This window comes from Pseudorca crassidens, chromosome 3 (genome assembly GCF_039906515.1).
Source record: "Pseudorca crassidens isolate mPseCra1 chromosome 3, mPseCra1.hap1, whole genome shotgun sequence".
Lineage (NCBI taxonomy): Eukaryota > Metazoa > Chordata > Mammalia > Artiodactyla > Delphinidae > Pseudorca > Pseudorca crassidens.
Window position 1 is genome coordinate 59419167 of NC_090298.1, and position 26542 is coordinate 59445708.

General features: G+C 38.7%; 1 protein-coding gene across 3 annotated transcripts in view; it reads left to right on the top strand.

The window, feature by feature from the left end:
• The window catches only part of HMGCR (3-hydroxy-3-methylglutaryl-CoA reductase), a 53114-nt gene that overhangs the window by 24401 nt on the left and 2171 nt on the right, over window positions 1-26542 (top strand). Inside the window, exons 1-18 of one of the 3 annotated variants that reach the window (XM_067731025.1) lie at window positions 7884-8036; window positions 13050-13237; window positions 13663-13774; window positions 14054-14141; window positions 15472-15556; window positions 16454-16559; window positions 19590-19696; window positions 19801-19917; window positions 20350-20498; window positions 20617-20864; window positions 20974-21152; window positions 22185-22379; window positions 22716-22874; window positions 23016-23173; window positions 23901-24006; window positions 25626-25796; window positions 26097-26237; window positions 26323-26481. In XM_067731025.1, the coding sequence (XP_067587126.1) occupies window positions 13073-13237; window positions 13663-13774; window positions 14054-14141; window positions 15472-15556; window positions 16454-16559; window positions 19590-19696; window positions 19801-19917; window positions 20350-20498; window positions 20617-20864; window positions 20974-21152; window positions 22185-22379; window positions 22716-22874; window positions 23016-23173; window positions 23901-24006; window positions 25626-25796; window positions 26097-26237; window positions 26323-26481 (2445 nt within the window). In that variant the 5' untranslated portion in view covers window positions 7884-8036; window positions 13050-13072. Of the gene's footprint in view, window positions 1-7883; window positions 8050-13049; window positions 13238-13662; window positions 13775-14053; window positions 14142-15471; window positions 15557-16453; window positions 16560-19589; window positions 19697-19800; window positions 19918-20349; window positions 20499-20616; window positions 20865-20973; window positions 21153-22184; window positions 22380-22715; window positions 22875-23015; window positions 23174-23900; window positions 24007-25625; window positions 25797-26096; window positions 26238-26322; window positions 26482-26542 lie in introns of those variants that run through there. The other 2 variants (XM_067731026.1, XM_067731027.1) reach the window with 2 other exon arrangements.

Genomic DNA, 26542 nt, shown 5'->3' on the forward strand with positions numbered 1-26542 from the left:
CACTGATTTTAGAAAATAACTCCCACAAATAATATGCTTCCTCTGTCCAACAAAGATAAGAGTTTACATATCGGAATCGTAGTAACTCCACCTGTATGTAGAAGCTTCATGAATTCCTGCTTAACCAGCCATCAACCCTCTTGTCCTTTCTTTGAAATACTCAGGGCAAGAAATGTTTGTTGACTTCACTTGACTGGGCAAGTTCCTGCTTAACAGTATTTATAACCAGAGTCATAGTTGCACTATTGTTAGAGCCATCAACAAATATATATTGATCACTTTCCTTGTGTAAACTAGAGTACTTGCAAGCTTAAAAATGTTGACATCCACCAGTTACGGGGACCAGGTCTACTCAGAGGCCAAGGACAACCAAAGTGAGGAAATAAGAGGCCTTCAGAATGTGGTTTGTGAATGGAATACTATTGCCCAGGCATTAGGAAGGAATTATAACAATTTCGGGGGGAACAGGGCCAGCTTCTGAAATGGCTTAGGGCTTGTAGTCAAAAGAGGCCCAGTAGGAATATAAAAGGAATGAAAAGCCTGGCATGGCAACCCATGATGCAGTCCTCACAGCTACGAGGTACCTCTTGCCACATCTCCTGCTCATGTGTCATCAGCAGCAGCAATTCCTGGCAGGCTGAAGACTTCCACCTTCAAGTGTCAACCATCAAGTCTTCCAACTTTTTTGTCTCAAGGCTTTTTCCAAAGCCTCAGTATCTCTGCTCTGCATACATGTAGCTGGAAGTGTGCCCCGGAAGGCATTCTCAACCAAAGAGTGAGGGACAAGTGATCCCACCTCACCACCACTCCCCCACCCTCGCTCTGCCATCCTTCAGAGGGGCATTCTACAGAGGGTCCCCAGCAGAACTGAGCCCCAGTTGCCCACAGTGGTGGCTAGCTGGATACTGGCCTTTTCCTTCTTCCCTGTTATTCTTTGCATTCTTATTCTGACCTCCTGGGGTCATCCCCCAAATGAGTTACTGCACTAGGGCTTTTGACCCAGTCTTTGCCTTTGGGGGAACGCAAACCAAGACAGTCCTACTCTCGGTGAAGGAGGAATAGGATCAACTGAAAAAGCAGGTTGAAGTTTTAGACTCAGTCAGGCCTGCTTGAAAAGAATAGGGTAGCAGAGAGAAGTGGGTCTATCATACGGGTGCAGGGGAGAGTGGACAGAAATGCTTCTGTTACATTTAAGGCCTACCCAAATCAGAATGCCTTCCTTCTCTGTACCTGACTATACTTTTATCTTTTTCTTTTTACTAGAATGAGAAGGGCACCTAAAAACAGAGACCAAACAGTTTCACTCTCACTTTATTCCTTATTAAATGCAGTGTCACACAATGGCCAGATATTACAATCTGAGCTTTAAGCTCTTTACCAAAATTGAGATTATTTGGTGTCCAACTAGTCCTAGATTCCAAAATAAAGATAGCTCCTCTTGTGAGGAATAAAGTAGAGGAGACCTAAGGCTTTGTCCACAGCCTGTAATCAAGCTCCTGGAGAGTTTCTAGAGCAACTATTTCAATAAAGGACTGGGCAAGGGTCTGTTCTGGCTACTCGCATTACCTTCTTTAGGGCAAAAATTATTAGCCCAACTATAATTATCTTAACTTTCCTTGGTGTACATGGGTCAAATTTCTTCCTAAACGTGTATTTCAAAAGAACAAGCAAGCGGGATTTCTGAACAGAGAGACATTGAGCAGTCTTTGCAGATGTTTTATGTTCTCCCTTGGGGAAGATAAACAGCCCATCTTTCTAGAGGAAGCACAGAGACCTTGGCAATACCGTTCTTTCTTTCTTTTTTTTTTTTTTAATATCTTTATTGGAGTATAATTGCGTTACAATGGTGTGTTAGTTTCTGCTTTATAACAAAGTGAATCAGCTACACATATATCCCCATATCTCCTCCCTCTTGCATCTCCCTCTCATCCTCCCTATTCCACCCCTCTAGGTGGTCACAAAGCAGGCAATACCTTTCTTGAGAACAGAGGTTAGTTTGCTAATTCTACTCATTCTCCAGGAGAAGGGAAAAATTAGCTTTAGGGATGTTTGGACCCAGCTAGGGAGATTTTATCAAGAACATCTCATAACATACTGTCATTCAAGAAGCACAAATTCTTCAAAGCCTGGAAAGTGCAAAGTCAAACGGAAAAAGTAAGATTTTAGGGATGAGACAAGGTCAGGAGACTTATCAGTGCTCATCGGGGCCCCCAAGACATGGGCTTTGAAAGCATCAATAACTAGTTTCAGTTCAGTCCAGCTGAAACAAATGTGGAAAGAACTGGAAACCTTCTCAGGGAGGCAGGAGTCACAGGCCTAAGCAATTTCAGAGAAGGAGGTAGCCATTGTGGTAAAAAAGCATGGAGATCATGGTAGGTATTAAACGATGCAGAGGAAGAAGCAGGGAAATCAAGACCACACGCTGGTTGAAAGTTGCTGGTAACTATTCATTCAGTGTTACAGGTGTTAAAGCAATGAATAAGACCAGTGAGGCCCTTTATTCTTTTTTTCTTTTTTTTTCTTTTGGCTGTACCACTTGGCTTGCAGGATCTTAGTTCCCTGACCGGGGACTGAACCTGAGCCCTTGGCAGTAAAAGTGCAGTCCTAACCACTGGACCACCAGGGGATTCCCAAGGCCCTTTATTCTGAGAAGAGAGAAAGAGAGCCCTCTTTGCTAGTTTCACAGATTACCTTTTTATGTTCAACCATTTGTAATATTATACATTTTCGGTGGATTTAGCTGAAACTCAAGTCTAGATGTTAATGAGAATTCCATTGACATTTCAAGCTAATGTTTATAAAATAACAGATCTTTGATCTTAGGTTTATATCTTTTGCTATGCCCCTAAAATCTTGATAGTAAAATTGTTTCCTGTTTTTGAGTTAAGTGATCAGCAACTGGTTTGGGTACTTACTGTATGCTCACCCAGTGTGGGGACAATATGGAAGATTGAGAGGTGGGAGCCTTTCTTCAGTTTTGAGCTGGGCACATTGTTGCCGAAAAAGTTACATTCCCCATCTCCCTTGTTGCCCTGTATTTCTGGCCACTGAGATATAAACAATGAAAAGGAGCTGACTCAGTTGGGAGGGGCCCTTTTTCCGCCCTTTTGTTTTTATTCTGCTCCTTCCAAAAGGACTGAAATGCAGATATGAAAATGGAGCTCCAGTTGCCATCTTGGACCATAAGGTGACCCTGAGGATGGAAAACACAGGCTGAGGATGGTGAAGCAGAGAGACAGAAGGGTCCCTGAAAGCATCTTGCACTTCCATGTTAATCCTAGATGAACTATTTCCAGTTTTCTTTACCCAAGAACAAAAAGAAACGCTTATCTTGTTGAAGCCATTTCTAGTTTAGGCTTTCTGTTACTTGTAGCCAAATTCATTGCAATTTGTAGCAGATACAGTTAGGGTGCTATACACGTTTTGGGCCATATTTACATACGAGCGACAGTACTTTCATATTAAAAGATGGCCTACTATTTGCAGGCCTGGGCAATTGTTCTTTGTCTTTTCTTTCAATGGAGTTGCTCAGGGAAACTGAAGAGAGCCCCCTTGCGCCACTATCCTTCTTTATTTTCTTTTACACTTGCCTTGTTTTTTCTCCCACCATTATAATTTCCTCCCTCAACTGGGAGCAAATATAAAGCTGAAGGAAGAGGTTGGGATTGGAAGAATGAAGGTGAACAGGAGGAAGATACTGGGGACTTGACAACTGAGCTGGATACAGATTTTATAGTAAATGGCTCACTCCACTCTTATCAACTGAGACCAGGACCAGGTTTGTTATTGAAGGAGAAAAAGTGGTGCTCACACTTGGGTCAAAATGTGTTCTTTTTCTTTCCCCTTTTATTGGTCTTTCACTGACTTTTTTGGGAACCAGCCACCCTAGCCAAGAATCCCTAAGAATCTCGGGAATAGATGTTTACTCCTCATTATAGATATGCTGTTTCTATTGATATGCTGTCTGAACATTCTTTTTTCCTGAGGAGTGTAAATTCCTTTAAAAGAAAAAATATATATATTCCAATATATCTCATACCCACTCCCCAACTGATTCTACAAAGCTGGGGAAGGGCCTAAAGAGAGGAATGGGGAAACTGTAAAGAAAATCACTATTAAACAGTGAAAGCAGGTTTGGTGGACAGAAGAAATCTTTAACTGTGGGCACCCTCTTCTGCAGAGACCTTTGCTCCTAACTTCAAGAGAGGCTCCAGCTATTGATTTCTGTTTAGAAAGTTTTAGAAACAAAGAAGCAGAATTCTAAGTTTTGCTACTGAAGTAAAATAGCAAAAAAAATTTAAAAAGAGGAATAGCCAAGACTTTGGCCCACGTGAGATGCCACCAGTAGAAACTTGAGATCAGCCAACCTGCTCATGACTTCCTCACCTTTTAAATATCTCATATCCTACAGTACTTCAAGATTTCTGCCTAATTAAATGTTCTGCTCCTGTATCTGTCACCTCCATTCTCATGCTCACAATCTTGACTCTAGTGCCTACAATAGCCTTCCTTCAAACCACTTCCTCCCCTTGTTCAAAACACCCTGCACCCCAACTCCATGCCCTACCTCTTTTCTCAGTGGACCCTTGGCATACCTCACTCAGAACCCTTACCACGTTATCTGGAAGGATCCGTTTGTGTATGTTTTCTTATTTAAATCTGCACCTTGAGGGACTTCCCTGGCGGTCCAGTGGCTAAGCCTCCCCGCTCCCAATGCAGGGGGCCCGGGTTCGATCCCTAGTCAGGGAGCTAGATCCCGCACGCCACAACTAAAAGATCCTGCATGCCGCAACTAAGACCTGCGCAGCCAAATAAATAAATAAATTAAAAAAAAAAAAAAAAAAGACTGCGCTTCCACTGCAGGGGGCGTGGGTTCAATCCCTGGTTGGGGAACTAAGATTCCACATGCCGTGCGGCACAGGTAAAATATATATATACATATAAGAATCTGTACCTTGAGTGCCTAGCCCTTTGCCTAGCACAGAGTAGCTCCTCCGTGAATATTTCTTGACCTTGAGCAGGAGCGATAATCAATCACAACATCTGCCAAAAGCTAAGTGACCAGTTATCAGTTGTAATGTACTAGTTAAAAAAGACATCCCTGAAATAAAAAAAAAAACATTTGTGCAAGATAAAGAGAGAAAATTACCCAAAGCTGGAAGATATAAATTTGAACACAGCTGGGAACTGTGAATGGGAAATAAATAAGTAAAACTCTTTGTTGATGTTATGAAAGGTCTTTCACAATGGATCATCAGAGGCTTCAACAATCATGATATGTGCAAGATAGCACAGTGGAGTGGTTTAGAGCATGTGCTCAGGAAATGGACTTCAAAGTTCATATTCCAGCTGTGTAAACCTAGGCAGATTACTTAACTTCTCTGTTTCTGTAGCTCCATCATTTGTAAAATGCAGATTCTACTAATGCTTTCCGAATGTTATGAGAATTAAAGGAGTTAATAAAAATAAAGCACTTAGAAAAGTGGCTAGTGCATAGAAAGAGCTATATAAAATTTTACTACTATTGTTATTACTGTTCCTGTTATAATTCCTCATCCTAAAGCATGGCCTATGACAACAAGAAGAAGGAAAATTGATGGAGGGCTAACATACTTCTATAAGTAAATACTAAGAGCTATGTGGATAAAGATGGCAATGTGGGCCATTCACTACTTTAAATTTAGATCTCTTAAAATTGTACTTTTATAAACTCTTTGCTGTGAGGGTAAACCCACAAAAAAAGAAAGCACAGATTCCTTTGTCCCCACCCCCCCACTTTCCCCTTCTATGTGTGTCCTTGTCAAATTTTGTGATTTATCATTAAGTACAAATTATTATTTAAGTGCATAAAGATCCTTTTGACATAAATTGGGAATCATATAGAAGTTGTTTTAAGAACATAAAACTAGACAATTAGAGTTTCTTTATTACTTGCTTTTGAACTCATAATCTCACTGGAGTTCTTAATTAAGCCGAGTTTGGGAATACAGTTTCCAGATCTTGGTCTAAAGACTTTTTGTTGAAACACCTTCATAATCCTTATTTGAATTTATATTAGTAAGCATTTATATAATCTGTAACTTATAATTCTGAGATAGCTGGTCCTTTTGACTTCTGGGGACATTAAAAGTACAACAAAGTTTCTAGCTCTGAGTACTTACAGATCTTTTTTTCTTTCTTCTTCTTTCTTTTGATAAGACTCATAATAGGATACTTTAGTTTTTGGTTAGTTCCCCTTAGTCTTCTTCACTGTGAAAACTCTTTCCTTCCATTATGATCAATTCAACAAATATTTAACAGTCATCTAATTTTATGAAGGGGTATAAGGTTTATAAAGGAAGTTTCCATGTCTCTCATGTGGCTGCTATAGCTCCAGTGCCAACCAAGGTGCGTTGCACATAATGGGTGCTTGAAAAGTATTTCGTAAAGAGATATGAATAAAGATCCTATACTGAAGCAGTGGAGGATAGTAGAACCAGTATAAGTTTTAGATATGTGTTCAAATCTCAGTTTTCCAAATTATTATCTATGTGATCTAAAGCAAGTTGTTTAACAAACTCATTTTTTCATTTTTTCTTGTAAATGGAAATATCTGTTTCATAAGAATTATGAGAATTTATCAAGATAATAGTTTATTAAAACTCCTCCTGAGTGTATAGTGGGTATCAGGGACTGCGTTTCAAAATATAGGTCTTTAAACGTTGAGGGGATTGCAATTCCTGTTCTTAAGAAAGTTCCACATAATAATAACACAGGTCACAGAATATGGACATGTTATGGGTGTTCAGAGTAGGGAGAGATGACTGTATTTGAGGGCATCAGGAAACGAGGTGACATATGAAATAGTCCTTGAAGGAGAGTTAGGATTTCAACAGTTGAAATGTGCAGGCATGTCCAGATTAAACAGAGAACATAAACAGGGAGCAAAAAGGTACTGAGTGTGACTGAAAAAAGGTCAGTTACTCTTTTGGCTGAAATGGAGGGTTGACACAGGAAATAGTGAGAGATAAACAAGAAATGTGAGGTAGGGCCATATTGGGGTTGCCAATTTCTTTAATTCAACAGACAATGAGCAAACTCTTGGTAATTTGGGGGTAGGCCAACGGAATAATAGGATTGGAAGGTGGAAGCACCTAAGCGTGGAGAGACCAGTTAGGAGAGGCTATTGCATTATTTCAGGCAAGAGATAATAAAGGTCTGCAGCAGGGAGGGGTCAGAGGGAAAGCAGACACGACAAAAAAGCAGGCACATTTCAGAGCGAATCGACAGTCTGTGCCTAGTGCCTTGTGCTGTAGGGAGAGAGGGAGAGAAGGGGGGAAGAGAAGGAGGGAGATGGGGGAAGAGGAGGAGGGAGAGAGAAACCCCATGACTGGAGCCATTTACACTATTTACAGGAATGGGTAAATCACAGGAAAGTGTCGGTTTGGGTTTCGGAAATGGGTCAGCTTGAGGTTTGGATTGCTCCTTGCTGCCACCTTCCCTTTTGTACATCCTGGTTTTCAGGGCCACCTCCACCTCTTTCCACCAAGTAATTGTGCATTCTATCCTTGACCTGACCCTGCGTTTATCTTCACGCCCCAATTCTGCTCCCTACTACTCCTGGCCATTGTACTCTCACAGCCACAATGACCCCAGCTCAGGTCCTGGGCTGTAGGACACTCCACCCGGCAGATCCCCTATCGTCTTCGCCTAGGCAGCTTCCATGCGTGCGCCCCCACGGCTCTGTGACCAATAGGCAGGCCCTAGTGCTGGGATTCGACTGGCTATTGGTTGGCTGAGCCATGGTGAGAGATGGTGCGGTGCCCATTCTCAGCACGGGTGAGAGCTGTGGGCGGTTGTTAAGGCGACCGTTCGTGACGTAGCGCCGTCAGGCCGAGCAACCCCCAGATGATTGGCTAGACGATCGGACGATCCTTCCTTATTGGTCACAGGCTCGTCCGGCTCCGAGTGTGCGTAGAAGCAAAGGTTTCTTCCGCTCCGCGTCTTCGTTGACTGGAGACGCGCGGAGCGCCAGATCCCGGGGACTGTGGCCTCTGGTGAGATAGGGAGGTGAGGAGGGCGGCGGTGGGTGGGAGCGGGTTAGGGTCGTGCAGGTGGCGGTTCTCGAGTTCCGTCCGGCCCTGGAAAGGGGCAGCCGGCACCTCCTGCCGACCCGGGGGGAGCTGCGCTGGCGGCTTTGCCCGGGGTGGCGCCCGGGTCCCGCGGGGACTGCGAGGAGACGTCCTTGACGTGCGGCCGGCCGAGTGGCGGCCCGCATCTATGCCGGGGAGCCCGCGGGCCAAGCTGGGCCAGAGGGGCGGGGTGGCGGGCCGGCCTCTTCTGGGCTCCCGTTTCCATCGGTGGACCGGCGGGGCGGCGCCGCGTTCGCTGGCCCTGTCCGAAGTCGGCGGTGCTGGCCAAGCAGTCACGATCGTCGGGGCGGAAAGGGTGCCAGGCAGGGTGATCTCGGAGTCCCCTTAATTCGAGGAATGCTGGTGGGCTGTGGGGCAGCCAGGCCCGCAGGTTGGGGAGGGAACGCGAGAACGTCTGTCAGGTGTGGGCGTTCACGCCCAGGCTTGCAGTTATCACTGGGCTCACGCCCTGGCGCTGCTGTTCGTCAGCACCTTAAATGCTGCTGACTAACTCAGAGCCGTGAAAGAACCGTGGATCTGCATAGATGCGTCTGGTTATTTCCAGGAGAAACGGGATTGAGAGGATGCAGAGCCCAAGGTAGAGACTTGCCCGAAGACTTCAACGATTCTTCCTCTCCGTCTCCTTCCTCTCCTTCTTTCTTCTTCTCCTTTTTTTTTGGTCAGGGGGCGTAGTCTCCTTGGTGCTGATTGCTGATGTCCTTTAGTCCAAACCATGTAGGTTTTTCGGAATATTTGGTTTTGGTATTTTGATAAGGAAGAACGTACCTTGGAGACTCACAAATAGAACAGTCAGTTTTTGCAGTAGGAGGAGGTTGATGTACTTCATCTTAAATGGTCGTTTGAAATTTTTCAGGTCTTTGAGGACAAGCCTTCTTAGACTTGGTCCTGAAAAGTCATGGGAAACATCTGTTTCCAGGCCGTACTAAGTAATCGTGTAAAATTTTAGCGTCACGCAATGTAGAGAATGTATTTTTTATGTTTGCTTGTGAATTATTTTTTTTCTCCGTGCAATGAAAGACATTTTTTGATTTAGAGGTAATCTAGAAAGGCCCAGAGTGTGACAGACTGGATTGTGAGGGCCTGCTTGGTGGTAGTGTCTTTCCAACTTGTGATAAACTTGGCAGTAAAGACAATGGGAGTTAGTAATATGAAGGCTTAAAAAATGTGCAAAGATTACATCATTAACATGTGAAAACGGTTGTGTGTGTGGCATAAGCATTTCAAGATGAAGTGTGTGCGCACGCATGTGCATGTGCTCTTTTTATTCTTGTATGATCCAGTTTCTAGCCCATGGATAGATTAACACATCTATATCACTATCTATTTAGGTTGACCATATGAAATTGCTGATATTTGACATTTGACCGTTTTTCCCATACAAAAAAATAGCAGTTTCATATGGTTCACTTAATACTTGCCTTTGTTAAGGAACTTTGGAGCTCTAGCTTCATAAGTGAATAAAAAGATATGTGACTTACACAGAGGCACACCATGTCATAGAATTGGGTGTAGAATCCAGGTTTCCTGATTCCAGTGTGAGAATTTTTTTTTTTCCATAGGATACTGGGTTGAGCAGCAGAATTCTCGATCCTGTTGGAATAAAAATGACTCCGTACAAGACATGGTTTATTTATTTGTTGTTTGTTTATTTATTTTTGGCTGCATTGGGTCTTTGTTGCTACGCATGGGCTTTCTCTACTTGCGGTTGAGCGAGGGCTGCTCTTCGTTGTGGTACGTGGGCTTCTCATTGCGGTGGTTTCTCTTGTTGCAGAGCATAGGCTCTAGGTGCACGGGCTTCAGTAGTTGTGGCTCACGGGCTGAATTCAGTAGTTCTGGCGCACGGGCTTAGTTGCTCCGTGGCATGTGGGATCCTCCTGGACCAGGGCTCGAACCTGTGTCCCCTGCATTGGCAGGCGGATTCTTAACCACTGCGCCACCAGGGAAGTCCCCTACATGGTTCTTGCCTTCAAAGAGACAAAACGTACACAGCAATTAATATGAGAACAATGTAAGATAGTGTATAATCAAATACTGGAATGTGTAGCACAGGAAGAGTGCTGAGTGGGAGGAAAGAATCAGAGTAGGATGCCAAAGCATCTTTTTCTGCAATTGGCCATAGTAGGTGGTTTTTGTAGCATATTGAATTAGAGTTTGGGGATTCAATTTAATTTAAATTATCCATTCTTTTGAATAATCTGTGAAATGTTTGCAGCATACTTCAGTCTGAATAAGCAAGGCATACATTGCCTAACTTGATTTTTTAAACTAAAATTTATTTTTATTGCAGCATGGCCTAAATACTGTACTTTGAATTGGCATGAGCTGTCTATTGCCTGCTAGTGCCACTTGCAACTGCTGATGAAGTTGGAAGATTGGATTCCATGGCATTTAAATGATTTGCAAAAACACAGGGAAATCGAGAGGGTGCTAGTGGGAAATGTGCAATTATAGTTACTTTTGACACACCTTTGTACATTTGGTTACTCATTTTGTATTTCCAAATAGGTGAGGTTCTCTGTGTTTGGAGATGGTTTATGAGATCATGTCACGGTATCACGTGTAAATCTTTTCCGGAATGTTGCAAAGATGACTTTACACCTAGGAAAGAAATGTTCCAGTATTGACAATGCTACCATGAAGCTTTTGAGGGAAAACATAATGTCCCTAATATATAATTATAGATTAATAATGCTAAATCTATTTGTGATCAAATTGGGGTGCCTTCTTGATAGCAGCTCAGATTTTAATTCAACTGAATTAACTTTTTAATAGTGAAGAATACATTTTCTTGTTAAGGGAATATTCTAAATTGAGAGGGCTTGCGGGGAGAGAGTGTTAGAAACTTTGACCTAGTTTCAAAATGTGTTTTTAGTTAATTCATCTTCCGCAACACTGATGCTAGTTGATCCTTTAGACTAGTTTATAGAGTTTTGTTTTTTTGTTTTTAAATATAAGGAAGTTATGTGATAGAAGGCTGTCATGAAAATCTAGGCTCTTATGAGGCTTTTAGTTGAAATGAAGTAGAGTTCAAATCTAAGATATGATTAATATTCTCCAATACTTTAAGTCCAAGTCCCTGCTAATTTAATAGAAAGTATGTTTGTTATTGTTCATTTTCCAGGATAGTATAGGTAATGTATAGCCTCTCTTCCCAACCCCATCCTCCCTTAATATGTTCTCTGAATGCAGAGAACTGGGGGGCTTGAAGTGGGGGAGTTATATCCATATCTTTAAAAAAGTCATCTTTAGGTCTGTTTCGAGATGTGTCAATAAAATGCATGCTACTGTAGCTTAAGAATTTATTTTTAATTAGCAGGTATTTGTTGAGCAACTGCTATGTATGAATGCAATGTGCTGGAGGATGAAATGAGCAATAGGCCTCAGGGAGGAAGGTTGAAAAAGCCTGAATAAACACAGGCAGATGCATGCCACATTTATACATTCCAGTGACCCGCCCGCCTTTTAAAATTGAGACCCACAATAAGAAATACATGTTATGTCGGAAGCCAGTACAAACACTCATATGTATAATTTCATGAAACGTAATGTTTCAAAAAATAATATCTACCCATACCACATGCCTTACCCACAGCTTTTTTCTCTTTTTCCTTTTATTTTAAAATATTTGTTCTGACTCATAAACTTGATTTCATGATCTCATCGATCCAGTGAAGGGTTGTGACCTGTGGTTTGGAAACCAGGTATCTATTTGGTGGCCTGGTGTGGCTGAAATGTAGAGAATAGAGAACATTGAGTGATGCAGTGAGAGGTGATGCTTAGTAATTGCTTTGGTTTGTAAAAGCCATCTCTTATTTTCTTTTCCCTAACACTTTAAATAGATTAATGCTTTATTTTCCTTAATTTGGTTCCTTTTTATTTTCTTTCTTCAATAAATGAATCACTTTCTTAATTATTACCATAAATGTGAGATTCATTTGAATTCTTGATAGTCTGTCAATCAGTGGCCTTAAAATTAAATCTTAATTGATTTTTATGGGTAGTTAATATGCTTTATCATAAGCATTAATTTTAGTGTAAGAAGGCTTGCAAGTTCCTATATTAGAGATTAATAACTATACTAGATTTTTTTTTAAACCAGAATATCAAAATTATTATTACTGTTATTTAGCCGGCAAACATGGAAAAGTTTTGCCATGGTAGTCATTAGGTCAAAATAACCCATATTCTGTTGGGAATTTTTCAATGCTGTAGATGTCTACTTTGGCCAGCCATCCTCTTATTCAAGTACTGTTCCAGCATTTTTATTAAATGCTGTTAAAGTTTGGGAAAAGACCTCTGGTGACAGCAACATTGGGAAGTTTATTAAACATTTTGCTAGTGACATATTATGCCATGTGTTTTATGGAATGGAAAAGTCTAATGGACTCCTGGCCTTGAAGAGCTTTATAAACTAAGATAATGATTTACAGGAGGACACTGAACAAGTAGATTGTTTGGTATTTATCTTTTGCATAACTAGAATGTATAGAATGAAGAGGGTGCTTATATGCATTTTGTGTCAGGGTAATCAAAATAAATGTGAATGGTTGTTTCTCACTTTTGTTTTGTGCTTTATTGCTCTCCTCCTTGCCTCAGATAATAATCGGGCTGAGGTGTTATTTGGTTTGATCTTAAATGCTCTAATTCATACAACTGGTAAGAAAAAGCTGCTTTTAAGTTGTTTGTTAGTGAATAATAGAGGATTTAAGTGTTGTGAGTAAAGAAGTAATAACAGTCCTCTTATTTTAATTTTGTAATTATTTTCCAGAATTATAAGGAATACTGTCAAATAGTTTTATTCTTAATATACAAGACGCTGCATACAAATCAGGGTTTACAATGCACTTTTCCTTAAAATGTTTTCCTAAGAATACAGTGAGCTGTATACTAAGTGTTCATACTTGATATTCCTTCCAGGATCCAAGGATTCTTCAGCTACAATGTTGTCAAGACTCTTCCGAATGCATGGCCTCTTTGTGGCTTCCCATCCCTGGGAAGTCATAGTGGGGACAGTGACACTGACCATCTGTATGATGTCCATGAACATGTTTACTGGTAACGATAAGATCTGTGGTTGGAATTATGAATGTCCAAAGTTTGAAGAGGTTTGTGAGATTAATCTGATTATTGACTAAATACATTTTGAATTTCTAAAGAGTGTCTCCTTTTAGAGACCACATAATCAAAAAAACTTATGGGTAGAATTTTTATTTCAGTATTCATAACTTCCATTTACTTATATAGTATGGAAATGCACTGGAAATACTTCTCTTTTGCTTTTGGTATACAAATGAGTGTAATTGACTTTACTTGAGAAATATAGCTTTCATAAGTGACTAACAGTGAAAAATGATCGGCTTAAACATTAGATTGTTTAAAAATTAGGAGTAAATTTTTGATTTGCATTGTAATATTTTATTTGACTTGTGCCTAAATTTATACTATCATGATGGTATGTAAACTAATGATGCATGCAAAATAAAAATTCTTATTTTTGATTTGGATTTTTCTTTTCTATCTCTCCCAATAGGATGTCTTGAGCAGTGACATCATAATTCTGACAATAACACGATGCATAGCAATCCTGTATATTTACTTCCAGTTCCAGAATTTACGCCAACTTGGATCAAAATATATTTTGGGTAATAATTTTATATATTAACCTTTTTGTGTGCTATCAAATTTTTGATTTACTGTGGAAATTTACCTGTTTGTTTAAATCATGTGTGTGGAAATGTGTGTGCTGCATGTATTCAATACTTTTATTTCTTTTTATTCAAGTTAGACGTTCTGCTATTTGAGACTTTAATAATCTGGAGAAAATAGTATTATTTCTCTCAGAATATCGTATGGGACTGTTTGTTATTGTGTGTGTAAAAAAGGCTGAAGTTTTTTCAGTTTGCTGAATTTTGTCATTTTAGGTATTGCTGGACTCTTCACAATTTTCTCAAGTTTTGTATTCAGTACAGTTGTCATTCATTTCTTAGATAAAGAATTGACAGGCTTGAAGTAAGTATTTAAGCATAAATATACTTTCTTTTAAAATATATTGTTAAGAACTGTTCTTCTCTATGATATAAAGCATTATAGTATGTAAATTATCAAAAGTTTATAGAAAATATGGGAAAATTTTTCATGTAATCATTTAGCTAATTTTAATACCTGTTAATGTTTTAGTATATATCCTGTCCCACTTTTTTATACTTAAAGAAAACTTCTGAGATCATACTGTATATACTGCTTTATAACTTTTATGCTTTATAATAGTTTATCAACATCTTTGCATGTCCTTAATGCTAGACTAAATTATTTGTAATAGCTGTCTAGTATTCCCCTATCCTCTAGGTTGGATTGTTAGGTTATTTAATTTCCCCCATTAATAACAACACTGTGATAAATGTCTTTGTAGCTAAGTTTTTGTTTGTATTCATAGTCATTTTCTTAGGATACATTCCTAGTAGTGAAACAGTGGCTGTGTAGGTTTTTAGGGCTTTTAAGTGCTGTTATCGCCAATTTGGTCTCTAGAAAGGTTGTTCAGTTTATTCTTCTATAGACAGTAATTAATGAAAAAAGAATTGCATACAGTATACAGGTTTCCCCTGCTATCTGAAAGTACACCTTTCCTATGAAACCTTTTGTAAGTGACGAAGCAGTTGCCTTGGGACACATCTTTGAAGGGATGCACACAATAAATCAAGGTAAAGCACCGTGTTTACAGACACAGTTCAAAGCTATGGCAGCTCGGTGCTGAGATGCTAAGTGTAGTTCCCAGGCAGTGCCGTTCTCTCTGTCTGCTCCAGGTACCCACTGCCTCTGTAACGGTTCCCTGCAAAACAAACACTGAATGCTATTTTCTCTTTTCACCTTTTTTTGTCAAAGTGAAAACCTTGTTTGGATTTCTTTTGGTTATCAAAAGTGGTTACTATGTAGGTCTTTCATAAAAGGGAAGTGGCGTAAAGCAAACTTTCGAAAAGTGGGGGACACCTGTATTCCTCTTTTTCCCCCATGGTGATTCACAAGGACACATTTTTTTTTTAACTAAGGATGATATTTTGCTATAGAATTATCAGAAGGTGTTCCTGTATAAATATATTTACATTTTTAACATTAAAAATATTCTTAAATATTTTGAGTGACTAATATATTTAGCTTTGAGGATGTCAAAGGGATATAGGTTATACCTTTTGTTCTGCAAAGAGGTAACACATGCGAGAGCTCATACAAGGCATGGGACGAGGGGTGGGGAGGGAGTTTTGTTTTAGGAAGGGACTTTTCGGTAATATTTTTTCTTTTGTTAAATAATACCTGATCATCTTGTTTTCTTTTTTTCTTCCCCCAGTGAAGCTTTGCCCTTCTTCCTACTGCTGATTGACCTTTCCAGAGCAAGTGCACTAGCAAAGTTTGCCCTCAGTTCCAACTCACAGGTATTATTTATAAGACATGAATGTTAGTAGTATCCTTTTTTTCAGATTGTTTACATTAATAGGAAAGATTAATAGAGTTTCTTCACAGTTCAAGATTCAGGAATTGCCTGCAATTTTGTCAAGTCCTAAGACTGGTCTTCCTAGGAGCCCTAGGAACTGTCCCATTTATCTGACAACTCAGTTGTAATTCCACAGCTTCTAGAATTTGGAATCTTCCCTATTTTCCTTTTTGAAGTTTTCAGAACGTAAGGTATTATGTCTTTTGGATAAATTGGAGTATCTACCTAGTGAAACATACCAGAGAACAGACAGGATCTAATGGAAGAATCTCAGGGTAGATTGATTTCTAAACCCCGTGAATTAACACTAGCATTATTTCCCATCTAAAGTTTTATCTTGGTGTTCATCAGTCACTTTAAAGAACGTAACATTTTTAATAACGCTGAGTAACAGTATAAAATATTGTGTACTTCTGCCCTGATTATGTATTTGATGAATATTTATGATCATTTGAGCATTTTGACAAGGATATTTAGGTTTCATAATACTAATATGATCTCAGAAAATTTGCAACTAAGAACTTCTGTCAGTGGTAGCCAAAGTATAAAATGTAGGATTTATGTGGGATTTAAATGGCAGGATTAATGCACCACTTCAAAGGACTCTTCCTAAGAAATATCTCGTTCAGTGGACGGGGAAAGCAGGGCAGTGTACATATTCTTCTTTCTTTAGTCCTCTGTATTATCCTTTGTATCTGGAATGCCTGTTAGTCTTAGCATATTGTGTATTTTATTCTTAATATAGTAAATTAGGTTTAGTAGAAGCCCTTGGATGTGCTAACATTTTTAAAAGTTACTTTGTACCTTACCCTCATGATATGTTTGGTCTGTGTTTTAGGATGAAGTAAGGGAAAACATTGCTCGTGGGATGGCAATTTTAGGTCCCACATTCACCCTTGATGCTCTTGTAGAATGTCTTGTGATTGGAGTTGGTACCATGTCAGGTTTGTAAACAGTTTTTAATATATTTTAAAATGAGTTTGTAGAAGAGAAAAAGGAATATATTAAATTGTATCAATTACTCTTAAATTCTGACTTTTAAAAGTCTGACATTACTCTTAAAATTTTTTAATTGTATGAATATGTGGGTATATCTGATCTGACCTTATGTCTGTCTGCTTTAGCAAAAACTTAGTAGGTTACCGATTTCTTTTTTTTTTTTTACATTAATTAATTAATTATTTTAAATATTTGGCGGCATTAGGTCTTTGTTGCTGTGGGCGGGCTTTCTCTAGTTGCATTGAGCGGGGGCTACTCTTTGTTGCAGTGCGCGGGCTTCTAATTGCAGTGGTTTCTCTTGTTGCGGAGCAGGGCTCTAGGCACGCGGGCTTCAGTAGTTGTGGCATGTGGACTCAGTAGTTGTGGCTCGCGGGCTCTAGAGCACAGGCTCCGTAGTTGTGGCGCACGGTCTTAGTTGCTCTGCAGCGTGTGGGATCTTCCCGGACCAGGGCTTGAACCCATGTCCCCTGCGTTGGCAGGTGGATTCTCAACCGCTGCACCACCAGGGAAGTCCCCTGATTTATTTTCACTCTTACTATCTCATCATCTTTTCCTGTGCTCTACTTTTTTGATGACTTTAAGGTGTTTTTATTTGCTTTTTGTTTGGTTTTTAACCAAGATTGTATTCTAGGCTCATTTAGAAAGCATCTTCCAGCCTCCGCTGTTGTCTGGACTAAATTAATGACTTGGTTCCTTGTATTTTAATTGTCATGTAGGAGACAGTGCAAAAGTCAGGAGGTGGACAGATCTAAGTTGGGTCCACCTAACTGAGTGGTTAGGAAGATTTAATCAGACAGTATGCAGTACATCTTAGCACTTAGCCAGCACTGACCTCAACACATGTTTCTTCATCCTTAATTGGATAGTAGAGCATTAGATATTAAATATCAAACACAGGACTCCATTATATAGGACAAAAATTATGGCCTCATATGGAAATTTGCCAGAATGAATATATCATGCTGTTGTCAAGGTTTCCTAATCAACTAAGACTAGATTTTCTGGCTTTCTCATGAGGGTCACACTTAGTTAACTACTATTCTAGTGTATTTCCTGGTGCCTTAGTGCCCTCAATAAGGGGTTTCATTCTTTCAGAAGTGTATTATCTAACTTTTAAGAGAGTAGTTAGTTGCTATTATTAGTTGAGGTCTGTTCACTAGATAGTATGTTAAATATATATAATGTTTCTGCTAACTTTCTGAGGGTAAATTTATTATTTATTCAGTTATTTTACCTGTCATTCAAAGTTTATTTAGCAAAGATTTTTTAAAATTATTTTTTTAAATGTACATTTCTTAAAATTTATTTTTTGGGTATAGTTTTGAGTATTGACAAAGATGTAGTCATGTAACTGCCACCACAGTCAAGAAAAAATGTTTTTGATCAGGTGAAAATATACCTATGTGATTTTATACAAGCCGAACAGTATGTAAGAAGATGAGAGGATTAGCTAGGAACTGGTAGTGGGCTTTGAAACTGATGTGGAAAGCAGTGGAGACTGATGTGGAAAGTAGGGTGATGAGTTTGGTCATAAGTCAGAGCAGTGGACAAAGGAAGTGATTAGATTTGATATTGGAAAACCCAGCTAGGAGGCATTTACAGCCATACAGAAATGGTAAAATTAGGGATTTGGCTTAGGGTAGAATAAAAGGACAGATTTAACACATACTAACTAGGAAAGTAAACCTTTGGAAAGCCAGTAAAAAAATTTTAAAAAGTCTTTACTTCTTGGAACTTGTAGATTGGTGCTTCCTCCTTGTAGTAAAAAAGTGGCACAAACAGGCTGCGCCACTGGGACAGAGTAAGGAAGAATGCCTGAAGAACCTATGACGACAGTAGTTACTGTTGTCCAAAGGGAAAGAGTAGGTAGCCAGGTGGTAAAAAGCAATGGTCAATATGGGTTTGATAGTCTCAAGTTTGAAAAGATTACATTTGGCTACTTTTTAAATATAGGTTGTTCATAATGCTTTTGTCATTGTAATTTTGTATTCTCTTGAATTTCTGCATTTGAGGGTAATAGCTATAGAATTTTTAGAAAATACAATGTATGCTTTTTTTCTATTATTTAGTCAAATGATCTATTACGATTCAGAAAATAAAATACAACATTGAGGTTTTTTTTGTATTACTCTAGTTAGCAGTCTTTATGGGAGAAGGGAATCAATTTTTATATGTATTTCAAAACATTTTTATATTTAATGTGAATAACATCAGAAATACGTTTTATATTTTATATTCAAGTTTATTTGTAAAGAGAGGGAGTAGGATTTGGTAATCTAATCTTTCCCCAGCTCTGTTCCCTTCTATTTGAGAAGATTACCAAGTGATACTGCAAGCATTTTGTAATGGAACATTTGTTAACTTTGGATCTTGGGTTGCCCTTTTGCATTATATAATTTTTCAAACAGATCAATGAAATGAACCAAAATTGTAAGAACATCAGTAGACACCACAGAGGTTATATTGAAACAGAGCTGAGTAGTACACATAAAATACTTATTATGATACTATATCAGGAATGGTATAACTGGCAGTGTGTTTTTTACAAAAAGTCCTTGGTCCACAGGTGAATTGCTTTTGTGGTGATGAGTGGGATTGGATCAGTAGTATAATGGGGTGGGAGGAGTTTGCTCCATTAGAGTTGACTGTCCTTGATATCCTGTCTCAAAACAGAGTACACCATTTGATCAAAGGGGATGATCAGACGGATATTAAACGCTACCGTGCCTGGCATTGTGACGTTGGGGACATGGGAGAAGCCAAGGTTGCTGCCCTCGAGGAAGTTATCCTCTGTGTGCTCAGGCTTCACAGCACCTCTGAGTTTCTAATTCTTTTTCCAGTAGATGACAAAGAGCTTAATATACTAATACTTCCACGTATTTGTCTACCTATAGGAAGAGTCCTTGTGATGTATGCAGCATCAGAAATACACATACTGCTTTACTAGCTGATGCATTTAATTTTTCTCTAACCAGGGGTGCGTCAACTTGAAATTATGTGCTGCTTTGGCTGCATGTCAGTTCTCGCCAACTACTTCGTGTTCATGACTTTCTTCCCAGCGTGTGTGTCCTTGGTTTTAGAGGTAAGAGCAGTTCTTACTTATATTAGTAGAAGAGTAATATTTTTCATATTAGTTCACCTAAAGAATATTAGCACCTTCTAACGTAGTGCTCACTTACTTTGTAGCTTTCTCGGGAAAGCCGCGAGGGTCGTCCAATTTGGCAGCTCAGCCATTTTGCCCGAGTTTTAGAAGAAGAAGAAAATAAACCAAATCCTGTTACTCAGAGGGTTAAGATGATTATGGTAATTATACAGTTTTATTCTTCTTTCATTATTTTTAGTTCCAGTATCATATTCTGCTTTTCAATTTTTTTTCCTTCTTGTTGTCTTTGTGCAATTTTTGGCTCTTTCACTGATGTTCCTCTTCCCTTTTTTTTTTCTTTTTCTATCGTTTTTTCTCATTTCTTTGAGGCCCCTGGTTTTCTCTCTGCCCTAAATAGATTTTTCAAGTTCTTCCACTTTATCTCTCTTTGAAAATCTGTTCTTTTTTTGGGAATGTTTTCAGCCGTTCAATGGGGCCATTGCTTTAGTCAGTCACATAGCAAGCCTGGGTCTTTCTTTTCATGGTAAGGGAGGCCATGGGAGGATGGTAGTGTTTAATTATCCAGTTGCACAGGATGAGTTTAGGTTCCATTGATATGCAGAGGATACATGATTTTTACATTTTTATTTCAGTCTCTAGGCTTAGTTCTTGTTCACGCTCACAGTCGCTGGATAGCCGATCCTTCTCCAGCAGACAATTCTAAGGTTTCTTTAGGATTGGATGAAAATGTGTCGAAGAGAATTGAACCAAGTGTTTCCCTATGGCAGTTTTATCTCTCTAAGTAAGTTCCCTGAGCCCTACTTTGTTGTCTATGAATCATAGCACTCTATGCTACTGAGAATTTAGGTGTGCCTTTTGTATTTGAGTAATAACATTTTAATTTGCTTTCTTTTATTCAGAATGATCAGCATGGATATTGAACAAGTTATTACCCTAAGTTTAGCTCTCCTTCTGGCTGTCAAGTATATCTTCTTTGAACAAGCAGAGACAGAGTCTACACTCTCGTTAAAAAACCCTATCACATCTCCTGTAGTGACCCAAAAGAAAGTCGCAGACGATTGTTGTAGACGTGACCCTATACTGGTCAGAAATGACCAGAAATTCCATGCAGTGGAGGAGGAGGCCAGGATAAACAGAGAAAGAAAAGGTGATTTCTTATTCTCTTCATTTTCCATTCTTCCACTGTTGATTTGTCAAGAAGTCGAGTCATTTTTAAAAGTTCAGTGTTGTGAGATTTCTTTTGATCTCTTGAACAGTTGAGGTTATAAAACCCTTAGTGGCAGAAACTGACACCTCAAACAGAGCTACATTTGTGGTTGGTAACTCCTCCTTACTCAATACTTCACTGGAACTAGAGACACAGGAACCTGAAATTGAACTTCCCATGGAGCCGCGGCCTAATGAAGAATGTCTGCAGATACTTGGGAATGCAGAGGTGAGAAAATAAAACAAACTCAAGCTGGTATCTTTCTTAAGAAAAGGAGCTTTTTTATTAAAGGAAGGAAGGAAGTTATAGCTACTGAGTACCTAAGTTCTGGGCACACTGTTGCATGGTTTACAGGTACTGGTCTTATTTATTTATTCCCTACAACCTTGTAAGATAGGTGGAATTTTCTCCATTTTTCAGATGAGAAAATGTAAGCTCCAGGAGGGTTAATTAAGTATGTCCCAAAGTAAAACATCTAGGAAATGGTAAAGCTAGGATCAAGAGTCCAAGATTTACTGACTCAAGTGTCACAGTGCTCTTTCTACTTTATTACTGTTTATTAAAGAGATGAGCAACTGCTGTATTCTCATATGTGTTAAGGCCTAGGAAAGTTTTCACACAGAAATGAACTTCAGAGAAAGAAGAAAGGTTTTGGGGGCTTTTTGTTTGGTTTGGTTTTTTAAGGTAAGCTTGATGCTCCTGAGGAGGCTTATTTTCTTTCTGATGTTTGAACAGGATGTCCTGCCTACAGTCTGCTCATGAGTTAGCGTGACTATTGTGTTCTATCCGTATCTGCTTACTCTGGTTCATTCCTAATTTATGTGCATATGAGTGAGAACAGATTGTGTTTTTCTTCATCAGTTTCCTTTCCCTCATTCTTATTAACATGTGTACCAGTATCTCAACTGTCATGCTGTATTACAAAACTTACAGGGTGGGTGTCAGCATCTTAATTGGAATTTTTTTTTTCTATGAACATCACTTGAACAATTTAGTGTTTTTGGTTTAACATTTGTTTAGTTTTCACATTTTTATAAAGAATTTGTCTTTATTTTGATGTTCTTATTTCTACTTAAATCATCTCCTTCTTTAGAACTTCAAATTCCTTTGGGTTCTTAAAGTACTTGTGTTTTAGTTCTATGGAGAGCACTGTTTGTATTAAATGGTCTATTTATTATGAAGAGTATGAAGTATGGTTCTTCAAGTCTTTTTTCATTTCCCTCTATCCAACCCCCTTCTATTTTTTCCCCATTTCTTTAGAAAGGTGCAAAATTCCTTAGTGATGCTGAGATCATCCAATTAGTCAATGCTAAGCATATCCCAGCTTACAAATTGGAAACTCTGATGGAAACCTATGAACGAGGTGTATCTATTCGTCGACAGTTACTTTCCAGAAAACTTCCAGAGCCTTCTTCTCTCCAGTATCTGCCCTACAGGGACTATAACTACTCCTTGGTATGTTATTTTCTTGATTTGAGCAGCTTTGCTTTGTAGCTTTAGTTTTTCAGTCTTTATCTTGACTTGTCTTTTATACATACATAGTTTTATAAAACATCTTCCTTTTAAACTCATTTTACTGTAATTTTGTATTCTGCTTATGATATAGGTCATCAAAATTAAAAAATATTTTTCCTGTTTTTATTTATAGTCATTACTCAAGACTTTTAAAGAGTAAATAAAAAACTTGGTTGAAAAATACACTAAAGCATTAAGTTTGAAGAAAGTTATTAATGACAAGGGCTGGGTATTTGCTATATAGATTGTCACTTGGTGCCTGACTTTACCTTTTAGGTGATGGGAGCTTGCTGTGAGAATGTTATCGGTTATATGCCCATCCCTGTTGGAGTGGCAGGACCTCTGTGCCTGGATGAAAAAGAATTTCAGGTTCCAATGGCAACAACAGAAGGTTGTCTTGTGGCCAGTACTAATAGAGGCTGCAGAGCAATAGGTGTAAGTTGGCATTTATATATTTGCCTGTTTTAAGATACACTCTAGGCAGTGAGAAGAAATTTGGGGACAATCAAGGACACCTTTTGGGACAAGCAGAACTGTTTTCAGGATTAACATGCTTTTGTAACATACTCTTCATAGCTTGGTGGAGGTGCCAGCAGCCGAATCCTTGCAGACGGGATCACTCGTGGCCCAGTGGTGCGTTTTCCCCGTGCTTGTGACTCTGCAGAAGTGAAGGCCTGGCTCGAGACACCTGAAGGGTTCACAGTGATAAAGGAGGCATTCGACAGCACCAGCAGGTGTGTGTGGGGGGCTTATATGTGCATTTATGTTTATTTCAGAACCAGTGCCATCTTCTAGGATGGCTAAACATAACTGTTAACCTATTGACTGCCTAAGGTGATGTAATAAAATATCAACTTTCAATCCATTCTTTCAAAATAAGTAATATTAATGCTTGGTTGGGATGGGGGGAGCAGAATGTTGATACAAATGAATATCTCCATAAAGGTTAATTAGAAAGAAATAGCGTGAGCTTGCAAGTTTGTGTGTTGGTTTTATAAGGCTCACTTTGATTAGGCTATTACTTTGCCCTACAAGAGTTTTGACCAAAACTTGCCCTAGGGCAGAATTGCCTGAGAAAAAGATTTTCCAAGCAGGATAGAGGTAAATATTAGTATAGCAGATATACTTTGAATACAAAAAATTAAATTTATAAAGAAGTATAATCAATACAAATGATAACCCCACTATAGTTCAAGCTTATATGCTTGCTTTCATTTGAACTTTTAAAGTTTATTTATGATGACATGACTTTCTGCAGCCCTTCCTTCTTGCAGCATGTAAGAATGAGACAGAGTTGAAGTAGTATTCTAATATAATGTTTAATTAAAGAAGGTACATTTAATATGTAGTCTCCATGAGTTTTCTCTTATGTGTAAAATGAACCAACTAAGGTAGACTTTAAGATAACTTCCATTTCCTTAAAAAAGTAAAAAATAAAGTCTTTGCTTCTTTTATTTACAGATTTGCACGTCTACAGAAACTTCAGATGAGTGTTGCTGGACGCAACCTTTACATCCGTTTCCAGTCGAAGTCAGGTGATGCCATGGGGATGAACATGATTTCAAAGGTGAGCATGGATGGACTATATGAGAACTTGCAGGAGTGACTGTCCCTGGAGGGGGGGAACAGACTTGCTCTTTACTTTATTCCCTCTATTCCCTCCTGTACTTTTGAATTTTGTACCATGTACACATACTACTTACTCAAAGAGTTAACTGATTGAAAGATTTTTATTGAAAGGTAAATATTGATTCATGTAACTCATGTTATATAAAGCAGGCATTTGTTGATTGGTGGTGTTTGTATTTGATATATTTAGACTTAACATTGTACATGTTCTGGGTCTACTCAGAAGGGCTGGGAGGAATCTGGGGATTTGTTCTTCAAAACTTTCTTAAACCTGAAAGCTGACCTCTTCTAGAGGCTTCAAGACATATTTAAGAAGCCAAGTTCATGTGTGTATAGTTCCTTTAATTATCTCCTTAGAAGATTGTGTATAGCTTAAATTTTATTCTACTGATATTTGTTGTTTATCAGATAGAAATGTAAAATGTTAAAGTCAATTAGCTAGGCTAATTGTGCTTTACCTGTTATAAGGACTATTCAGAAAGAGAGTACAGTGACTAAATACATACGCTTTAAAATTTTCCAATAAATAGTATAGCAGTTCCTGAAAAAAATAAAAATAGAATTACAAGCAGGATCTCAAAAAGACGTTCGTATAGCCATGTTCATAGCAGCATTCACAATAGCCAAAAGCTAGAAGCAGCCCAAGTGTCCATCAGCAGATAAATGGATAAATAAAGTGTGGTATGTACATACAGTGGAATGTTATTCAACCCTAAAAAGAAAGGAAATTCTGACATGCTAAATATGGATGAGCCTTGAGGTTCACTTACTAAGTGAAATAGTCTGGTCACAGAAAGACAAATACTGTATGATTCCCACTTAAGAGTTCCCTAGATTAGTTAAATTCATAGGGACTGAAAGAAGGGTGGTTACCAGGGGCTAAGTGGAATGAGGAGTTTAATGGGTATAGAGTTTCAGTTTTGCAAGACAAAGAGTTCTGGAGATTGCTTACACACAATGTGAATGTACTTAACACTACTGAACTATACACTTGAAAATAGTTAAGATGGTGAATTCTATGTTTTGTGTATTTTACCACAATTAAAAAAAAACACTTAAATTGCCAATAAGTGTTTTGTGTTTTTGAAGTGTGAGTTAATTGAATTAATTTAACTTAATTGGAAGTCATTGGAAGGCTTGTTTACATTTTATGTAAATCCTAATGACTTTCCGTTAACAACAAGATTTACTTTAATGTCTGACTTCTCTTTACAGGCTCGGTAACTTGGGCCTTTGGGTAACAATTTAATAACTAGAAGAGGGAATTTATTACATGTTGATGATGGATTGAGTACTCACTCCCCAGTGACATGAATACAGTATTATATTCTCAATGAGTTTTTTTTAATATTCTCATTATATTCTCATCATCCTATTCATCAATGACTATAAAGAACTCCATTTTCATATCTAAAAACGTATTAGGAAAAGATTATTATAGTTCTTATATTTAGAAGTGTTAGTATTATTAGATACAAATAAAGCCTCTGATTTATAAATAACTGTTCTAATACAGTTTTTGCTGTTGCTGTTTGTTTGTTTGTTTCTGGCTAATAGGGTACAGAGAAAGCACTTTCAAAGCTTCATGAGTATTTCCCTGAAATGCAGATTCTGGCAGTTAGTGGTAACTACTGTACTGACAAGAAACCTGCTGCTATAAATTGGATAGAGGGAAGAGGAAAGTCTGTTGTTTGTGAAGCTGTAATTCCAGCCAAGGTTGTCAGAGAAGTGAGTGATTGGATGACTTTTATTTTGTTAATCTTTCATTGGATTACAAAATTGGGAAAAGTAATATTAAGGGTTAAGTAAACTTGAATATACGGGTGTGTTTTATCTTATCTCACCCATCTGCCTGTGGGTGGCATTCACGGAACAGACCTTACTGATAATCTTCTTATTGAGGATGGGGCTTACATGGGGCCACGTCTACACTCCCTTGTTTTCTGGAGGTACAGAAAGTAGATCTGGGTAACCCACCCCTGAATCTTCTGGGGGAAGATGTAAGATGTGCACCACTCTGTTTTCTAGGTATTAAAGACTACTACAGAGGCTATGATTGAGGTCAACATTAATAAAAATCTGGTGGGCTCTGCCATGGCTGGGAGCATCGGTGGCTTCAATGCCCACGCAGCAAACATTGTAACTGCCATCTACATTGCCTGTGGACAGGTGAGGGCGCCAGCCTCCACCTTTCTTGTCTTGCGTTGTTCTAAGTGAGATAAGTTTTATATTTTTTCCTTTCTGTTTTTTTAAGGATGCAGCACAGAATGTTGGTAGTTCAAACTGTATTACTTTAATAGAAGCAAGTGGTCCCACAAATGAAGACTTGTATATCAGCTGCACCATGCCATCTATAGAAATAGGGACTGTGGGTGGTGGGACTAACCTGCTCCCTCAGCAAGCATGTCTGCAGGTAAGACACATGGGGCACAGGCTCCAGTGACCTCAAGCCCAGTTCCGACTCGTTGGGATTC